Raw genomic sequence first — 9479 nt, 5'->3', positions numbered from 1 at the left:
ATTATTTAAAAATTTATGGAGTTAATATTAAATTTGTATAAATTATGAAGACCAACTTGTAAAATTTAAAATTTATTAGAATTAATTTGCAATTTTTTGAAAATTTATAGAATCAATTTAAAAATTTTATAAATTATGGTTACCAACTTTACTACCAATTTGACATTCACATTATATAAACCGAGAGAATTTTAAATTGTTTATTTTTAATTTTCATTTAAATTTTTTTAAAATTAACTTAAAACAAAATATTTTATTGATTTCAATCATTTTAACAATTTTCTATATTTTTAATCCAAACAATAAATAATCAGTCAAATCATTTTAAATTCCTCTTGAAAAAAAAGTTTACTTCCCTCCATCCAAAACTCTAACATAATAATGGAAAAATAATTAAAGAGTGGAAAACTCAAAATTTTGAAATTTATAACAAAGAGACAAACACTCTTCCAGAATAAAAAAGAGTGGAAAACTCAAAAATTTGAAATTTATAACAAAGAGACAAACACTCTTACAGAATAATGGAAAAAATAATTAGCAAGTAGAAAACTGGAAAATTTGAAATTTCTAACAAGAGACGTGAACTTTTTAAAAAGTAGTGTATGAATAATAATGGAAAAATAATATAAAATTGGAAAACTGGAAAATTTTGAAATTTATTTATAACAGAGACGATAAATTTTTAAATGGAAGTAGTGTATGAATTTTTCAAACTTGTTAAAAGAAGATCATATGCATCTTTCTGTCTGAGATAGATAGTCGACTAGTTGAAGATTAGGTATTACATTACATATATGAAAATAAAATAAAAATGAAAAGAAAAACAGATTTCAGGGATTAAAAAGTGAGAAGTAATTGAGTTCCATCTATTGAAACGAGTTCTTTATTAAGGATCTACAAAATTCAAGGAAATATAATGCTCAATGCACAAGACAAGGATTTATGAGAATGTGATAGCGTGAAGCAGGAATATATAGAAATACATGCCCTTCGTGAAACTATATATAATACAAAATGATTGCATCATACTATTTCCTGTTTTAGGACATTGCAAAACAAACTTTCATCAACAAAAAAGGACACTAGATATAGATAACATAATGAATAGCTGCACTCTAGGGTAAACTTCATCGACCAAAAAATTCATAGGTGCGGACGGACCGGTAAAAACTCGACCATATGGCATTTTGCCAAAAAGACCCACAATTGTATAACTAAGACTTAAGCAACTCCAAACTACATATATCGAAGAAAAAATAAATCATGATACGGAACATTCATTTTATGTAATCATCACTTCAGAGATGTCTAGTATTTTCGACGATGGCTAAAAATATCAAGCCACCACACATCTGTCACCATGAGATATGAAAAAACAGGCATTGTAATACCCGAGCCAATCCAGCAACACTCTATTTACCAATGTTGGACCTTGTTGAACACAGAAACAACACATTCATTTGACCCCAGCTTTGTCCTGTATACTGTAGGACTTTAATGATAGACCAGCCAAAACTCCTGCAGTAAAAAAAATCTTAATAAGCTTTAAAGAAATGAAAAAAACAAACACATGCAAATTAATAAGATAGTAGAATGGTTTCATCAACAAATTTGCAGACTAACCAGAAAAGGCTAAATATAAGACATTGCCCTCATTAAGGCGAGAACAATCTACTGATTGAAGTTGAACCCTCCAGAAGGCACAGAAGGAACATCAGTGCTACCAAAGTTGAATCCTCCTTGAGAAGCATCCCCTGGAGGCATAGTTTCATCTTCTTCCTCCAACCAGTATGTCTCAAGAAGCTTCACAGCCTTCTCATAAATCTCAGTGTTGTCGTGACTCTGGAGGTTTTCAATTTTCTCCAACCCCTCGGCATCATCAATCAATTGGGCATAGAGATTCACGTCACCAGTGTTGCCAATATTTTTATCAGCTTCTCCAACCTTCAAGATGTTTTCAAGCCCTTCCAGACAAACTGTCACAATTCTAGGATCCGGACAGATAAGAAGATCACACAATGGCTTAATACACCCTTGCTCTACTAGGTACCTGTTATCAGCGAAGAATAATTTATATCTTGCAAGAAAATTAAATAACTTAAAACACCATAATAACCCTCGAGGAATATTGAAAATTAATCTCTCTCCATACTTGATTTGTTCGTGAGATCCACCAGATGTAGCATTTGAGATAGCCCAAGCAGCCTCTTTCTTAATATCAAACTCAGCATTTTGAAGCAGGGTCACCAAAGGACCGAATATATTGGCCTCAATCACAGCCTGTTAATTATTAGGAAATGAGAATTAAAGAAATGTTCAATGCAATCAGAACATCGCAGACAGTATTAAATTCTAATTATCGTGCAATCCAACTGTACCTGAATCTGTTGTTTATTCCCAGCTGTAATGTTTGATATGGTCCAACAAGCTTCCTTCTTGATGCTTTTTTTATAATTATTGGTCAACAGATTAAATAAGCAAGGAAGAGACTGGTGATTGATGATAACCTATGGAACAAAGCACCAGGTTAAAACAAACAAACATAATATAAAATTATGAAAAGCATGTTTCAACACTGAAACACAGTCATTTTCGTTGTGTAAGTGATAATGAGAATTTTAGCAGAAACTTGTAGAGGTGCCCCACTTGACAAAGGAGCCTTAAGAAAAGTTAGGTATGAGAATTTTAGCAGAAACTTCCAGGAAAAAAATAGAGCTTATTATCTCACGGTCCAGGGAAAACTTACTCGAATCCAATGAAAAGTTAGGTATGTGACTTGAGCAATAACATTTATATGGGTGTGTAAGCATGTGAGAGGTGTAATGATTATAGCAAAACCTTGGTAATCTAATAAGGAAACCATAAAATGATTACAAGATAACAGATGGGCAAAAAATGACTGATGAATAGCTTCAACAGAAGGTAACAATGCAATCTCCAAAAGTGAAAAGAAAATTAGAACATTTTAGGCAAGTAATATTTTAATAATTAATGTTTAAACAAAAAGAAAATAGAAGAGGACATTGCAAATAATATACCATGCTCCCAGTTTTTTTTTTTTAATAGCAAATGTTAGTAGCTAGTTTGTTCTGATCTCCTTATCACTCAGTCACTTCTGTCCCTTCCCCAACCCATCCCACCTTATAACCCCTGGTAGCAGTAATTTATTTATCCGTAATACAGAAAGGCAAAGTTACTTGCTGCACATAGCAACAAAAACACAAGAGTAAAGCTACTATAGAAGGCAAAGTAACTTAATGAGCAAAACAGCTACAAGATTTGCTCCAAAAGTCAATACCTGAGTTTGCATATCATCTCCAGTGACTATGTTTCCAACAGTGCGAAGAGCAGGAATCAACACTGAAGGAGATGGGTGCCTGAACAAAAGTAGAGCATTTAGAAATTATCAGAAAAACAACAGTGGCACATGCATTCTTGCATGGCTGAATTTGAGATGTGAGGTTACTCACAGTAGAAGCTCCACAAGTCGGGGACAAACACCAGCTTCAATTACAGCTTGAATTTTATCATTTGTACCGTCAGAAAGATATGAAAGTGCCCAGCAGGCATCAGTCAAGACTTCTTCATCATTTGAATGAATAAGACCAGCAAGGGCAGGAAGTGCAGGTTTAACCTGTAAAAAGATAGTAAAATGTGAGGTCCATAGAATAAAACATTATAGCAACACAGCAAAAGCAGTAAAACAGATATTGGACAAACCAAATACTGAGCTAACAGATAACCCTCCAAGTTCACAGACATGGACAACATGGACAACAGTTAAGATTTGGTTGTACAAGTGGCTGGCCAATTGCATTCTCAGCAATTCCACGATAGAACACGTGAAAGATGTCGCTTAAGAAAATAAAGAAAAGGCTGAATAGTGTTGTTCAACGGGAAGACCAGCTCTACTTAAGTATTCTGTATAATGCTAGAACATAAACACGCTAATCTATAGGGTCTGTAAACATACTATTGATTCAATATGAAAATTAAACAGAAAATAGTTGAGTATTACAATCCCTCTTCGTTTCCTATGAAGGTTACAGAAGGAAAATTTAAACAATGACTACCACTCTAGTATTTGACCTTGCAAAGGATTGGAGTATAATAAAGAAAAGTAACAGTTAGAGAAAAATTATTGTCAGGACTGAATTATTGGATTCATAATGAATAAGCAATGCATATTCTTCTACCTGATCAAAAGGGGGCTGTGGCTTGCCTCTGCAGAAGTTTGAAAGTGTCCAAGTAGCATTTCTCAGCATAGAAAGCTTGGCATGTTCATTCAATTGTGCCAAAAGAGGAATCAAAGCCCCCTGGCCGAGAACAAGATCACGACATTTAGGAGAATCCCCAGCAACATTTCCTAATGCCCAAACTGCCTGCATAAAAAAAAAAAACCCAACAGGAGAAATGTTTAGTTTACAAGAAAAGATACTGGAAAAAGTGCAATTTATAAGGTTCTATTATTGTTTTTCTGATATCTAGTACACAAATAAATAAAACCACTCAGTAGAAACATAATGCACCCACAAAAGTATTTATAAAATCAAAATCCAAAAATCAACAAAACCAAGTTTCGTAGTTGAGACTTGATAGGTATCCCTTTTATTTCATTTTATTAACATGCACAAAATGTTTAGACCTCAATACTTAATAATAATAATAATAATAATAATAATAATAATAATTAATAATAATAATAATAATAATAATCTTATCAGTTTCCCAGAGTTTCTGCATATTTAAGGTGGATGAAGGTAAGTTAAAATATGTAAAATATACCTGTTCACGGACATCGTCACTAGAAGAAGCAAGGAGCTTCACAAAAATTGGGACAGCGCCATGGTCAATTACCACTTTGGTGTTTTCAGACGTTCCAGAAGCTATATTTGTCAAGGCCCAAGCTGCCTCAAACTGGATCATGCAACACATAACATTTAGGCCAAACATCAGATACAAGAAAACTTTAATTACAAAATTACAAACTGAAACGCACAAATAAAACCCAAGTACACAACAAACCTGCAACTGTGGAAAATCCTCCCTCATCAAAAACTCAACAAAACGAGAAACAACACCCGTCTGTATAACCTCCTCAATCGGTGGAGTACGTTCTGGAAATAAAAACCCAAGTCAATCAAATAAGCTTTAATTAATCAATTAAAAGTCACTAAACAGTAAATAATAAGATTAGTTAATCCAATTTCAAACCAATAGAAAGCAGCTTTCGAAACTGAGTTGTTGACTCAAGCTGCAAATTATTATCATCACTCCAAACACCAGCAACCATGGATGGTAAATTTTCCAACTGCAATTCAGAGAGAGAAAATTCAACTAATCTAGGGTTGCGCAAATCTAAAGAATCAACAAATAATTAAGCAAACTAACTACTCTTCCGCAATTCAAATTCAACGATTAAGCAATTAAACAATCAAAGAACGATGATTATTTATCCCTGTGATCAAGCAATTTACGAATCATGCAAAAGATTGATTAAGCGAAAATGACCTTCTTCTCTACGACGGAGTGAATGGAGGAAGGAATCTGCTGAGGTTGAAGACCCTCGCGTCTCTTTTTGAGCAAACTCTCTTCCCTACGATTCTTGCGGATCTCAACCATGGTGTCCTCACGGCGTCGGCGGCCTTCTTCGGCATCGACGGCGACTTTGTATCGATTGCGACGGACCTCGGTCCTGGAGTTTGCAGTTGGACGATACGACATCGTATGAGGAGTGATGAACGGAAAGATGGAAGACGAAGCACTGTAGTGGATACTACACTGCTCTATTGATGGTTGATTGATGAATGAAATGAACCTAACGGTAGGGTTTGAGTTTTGGGAAAAATAAATAGAGAAAGAGAGAGAGAGACGCGAAGAGATTTTGGGATTTATTTTTCTGAAATTTAAAAGAATTAAATGAAAGGAAATATAAAAATAATAATCTACTAATAATTAGTAGGATATCAAATATCAAATTACCTCCTCCATCTCAAAATAAGTATTTTATTTTAGATTTGTATGGTTTTTAAGAAAATAATTATCTTAGATAATTAGATGTGTTAGTTTTAATAATAAAATTAGTATTATTTATTAAATCATACAACTCAACATTATGCAAATCATTTATTTTTATGTTATGGAACTGACCCGACTCGATGCATGTGGTACCAATAAAGCATAAGCTCTCTCCATAGTGTCAATTTGGACAACCACGTGGCATAAACCCCCAACAATTTGCCAATTCAGGCCAACAATAAGGCATAAGCCTCAGCGATATATGCGTGCAACAATAATATGCAACAACGTAATTATGCAATTACAGAGTGTAAATCCTCGACATTCTACCATTTCATGCCAACAACGGTGACATCGTTATGCATTATATCATGTAATTTATTCGATCATCATTCTTGCAACATCATTGTTAATCACGACAAAATTTGTCACACTTCATACGACATGGACACGTGAGACATAAGTCTCCAACAGAAAACATCATTTTTAAATACCAAAATTATTATCATGTTAAAGAGAATATTTTTATCTCCCTAACGGTTCAAACGACGCGCCAAACAAACACCCGAGTCAAAAAGATATGAATTTTTAAAGTTTAGAAAAATTGACTTTTGTCCCAGAGTAACCAGTTACTTCATTTCAGGTAACAGGTTACTTTAAGCCTGTTACGCCTCTATTAGGCAAAATTTGGCTCGTGTAACTGGTTACTTCATTTCAACTAACCGGTTACTTCAACTTTCAGTAGTCACTATTTTCAACTTTTGAGTTAGGTAATCGGTTACTTTGTTTCAAGTAACCGGTTACTTCACTGTACCAGTAGAAAATCTGCTATTTTTTAGATTGCGATTTTCAAACCCTTCTATCCAAAAACTTTCAAAAGTTGCATCAAAACATATACTCATTATTCACAAATTATTACTACACATTATACCACATATTTAACCATTTCATAACACCAAATATGCATCAAATTCAAGAATGGTAATCACTTATATAGATCAAATTATGAACAACATATACCACAAGCCTAACATTCAACAGTCCCCACATACCCACAATTATACCATATATTATAGTGTCAGAACCTCACCCTAACCTTGGTAAAGATTCTTCAGATCTCTCTCAATGGAGGTTCTCTTAGCCCTAGCTATGCTCCCTTCTGTCTCCAAACATGAGCGTTCCAACAATTCTTTCTTCCTCTCTGATTTCCTCATTTTCCTACTTTAACCCTCGGATCCTTAATATGATAATCACATATTATCCTCACTAACTTCCTCATAATCCTATTTAAATAATTCATATAATTATAAATAATTATTTTCTAAATAATTAATTCACAACACTTTATTTAATTAGGCTAATTCTCCCTAAAATTGTTATTTCGACATTATGCTGCATAAAAACACCGACAAACAACAATGATATCGAATAAGTCACAAACAACCGATTAAAATAATAAATAAAATATTTGGGGCGTTACAACTCTCCCCCACTTAGAATATTTTCGTCCTCGAAAATTACCTCATTCGAACAATTCTGAATAAGACTCCCGCATCTTGCTTTCTAATTCCCACGTCATACTTTCTCCGGCAACTCCTCTTAAAACTACCTTTACGAGAGAAATATCCTTGCCTCTCAACTTCTTCATTTCACGGTCTCCAATCCTCACTAGTAACGTCTCGACTATAAGGTTATCACGCCCTTGTACGTCATCCATTGAAATCACATGAGATGGATCCGAAATGTATTTTTGAAGTTGTGAAACATGGAATACATCGTGCAAATTCGAAATATTAGGTGGCAATGTCACCCGATAAGCAGCAATTCCTACCTTCTTTGAAATCTGATACGGGCTAATAAATCGAGGTGTAAGCTTCTTTGGTTTCAACACACGTCCAACACCGATCACTGGAGTTACTTTAAAAAACACATGATCTCCTTCCTCAAATTCAAAATCTTTCCTTCTCTTATCATGATAGCTTTTCTGCCTACTCTGTGAAGTTTTCATCTTTTCCCGAATTAGCTTCACCTTCTCTATAGTCCGCTGGACAATTTCAAGTCCAAGTACCATGCTTTCACCAACTTCATACCAATACAACAGAGTTCTACACCTCTGACCATACAATGCCTCAAAAGGTGTCATTCCAATGCTAGAATGGAAACTATGGTTATAAGTGAATTATATCAATGCAAGATGACTATCCCACGTACCTCCTTGTTCAAGCACACAAGCCCTCAACAAATCTTCTAATGATCCAATGGTTCTCTATGTATAGCTATATGTCTATGGGTGATACGCCAAACTCAATCTCATCCTAGAACCCGACGCATCTTGCAAACTCTTCCAAAACACCGAAGTAAACCTTAAATCTCTATCAGACATGATACTCAAGGGAACGTCATGCAGCTTCACAATCACACCGATGTAAGTCTCTAATAACTTCGGTACCGGAAAACTAATATTGATCAAAATAAAATAAGCTGACTTTGTCAGCCTATCAACCATCACCCAAATAGCATCACATCCTCTTAGTGTACTCGAAAAACCCGTCATAAAATCCATTGATATACTATCCCACTTCCACTCTGGAATATCTAACAGTTGCATTAATCTTCCAGGTCTCTGGTGTTTAACTTTCGACTTCTGACAAGTTGAACACAAATTACAAATTTTGCTACATCGCGTTTCAAACCAGCCCACCAAAATAATTTCTTTAAATATTGGTACATCTTAGTTGCACCTGAATGAATACTCAAACTACTCCTATGACTTTCCTCTAAAGTCATGTTTTTCATGTGAGAGTCATCAGGAATACAAATTCTATTACGGAACCACAACACACCTTGCTCGTCCACTTTAAAATCATCGTCTCTAGGCTGATTCCTCCAATCATTAAATCCATAAATATTAAATCCAACTTTTGAGCTTCCTTAATACTATTCAAGAAGCCACTGATATTCTTTAGCATCCCCAACATTACACTCTATAGTGTTAGTTCACAAACCAAACTCATATCTCTGAATTAATCGATCAATTCTAATTCTTTAACCATGATATATGACATGTGTAACGGCTTCTGACTTAAAGCATGCGCCACCACATTAGCTTTACCAGGATGGTAATTTAAGCCAAAATCATAATCCTTCAATAGTTCTAACCACCTCTGTTGCCTCGTATCCAGTTCTTTCTAGTCGAACAAATACTTCAACCTCTTATGATCACTAAATATTTCGAATCTGAAGCTATAAAGGTAATACCTTCAATTTTTTAGCACAAAAACCACTGCAGCTAATTCTAGATCATGAGTAGGATAATTCCTTTTATGAATTCTCAACTGTCTCGATGCGTAGGCCACCACTTTATCATTATGCATAAGCACGCCACCTGAACTCAATTTAGAAGCATCACAATATATAACAAACGATTCTTCAGAATTTGGTAATATCAAAACCGGAGCCAT

General features: G+C 34.5%; 1 protein-coding gene across 1 annotated transcript; it reads right to left on the bottom strand.

The window, feature by feature from the left end:
* Positions 1-972: 972 nt before the first annotated feature.
* On the bottom strand, positions 973-5877 carry LOC131644055 (importin subunit alpha-2-like). The gene is made up of 11 exons (XM_058914448.1): positions 5512-5877; positions 5215-5311; positions 5026-5117; positions 4786-4917; positions 4197-4382; positions 3471-3634; positions 3299-3377; positions 2379-2507; positions 2153-2280; positions 1624-2050; positions 973-1518 (listed from the first exon to the last, which is right to left on the bottom strand). The coding sequence occupies exons 1-10, from the start codon at positions 5722-5724 to the stop codon at positions 1672-1674; spliced, it is 1599 nt and encodes a 532-aa protein (XP_058770431.1). The 5' UTR covers positions 5725-5877; the 3' UTR covers positions 973-1518; positions 1624-1671.
* Positions 5878-9479: the final 3602 nt, after the last annotated feature.

This window comes from Vicia villosa, linkage group LG1 (assembly GCF_029867415.1).
Source record: "Vicia villosa cultivar HV-30 ecotype Madison, WI linkage group LG1, Vvil1.0, whole genome shotgun sequence".
NCBI classification, from domain to species: domain Eukaryota; kingdom Viridiplantae; phylum Streptophyta; class Magnoliopsida; order Fabales; family Fabaceae; genus Vicia; species Vicia villosa.
The sequence above is the reverse complement of the archived record's forward strand: the minus strand, read 5'-3'. Positions and strand labels throughout refer to the sequence as shown.

Excerpts from the sequence above, each read along its gene's own strand:
- LOC131644055 (XM_058914448.1), bottom strand. The coding sequence starts at position 5,724 with ATGTCGTATCGTCCAACTGCAAACTCCAGGACCGAGGTCCGTCGCAAT. Across the intron at positions 5,312-5,511 it reads ACTCCGTCGTAGAGAAGAAG|TTGGAAAATTTACCATCCAT; the intron begins GTCATTTTCGCT and ends TCTGAATTGCAG. Across the intron at positions 3,378-3,470 it reads CGACTTGTGGAGCTTCTACT|GCACCCATCTCCTTCAGTGT; the intron begins GTGAGTAACCTC and ends ACTTTTGTTCAG.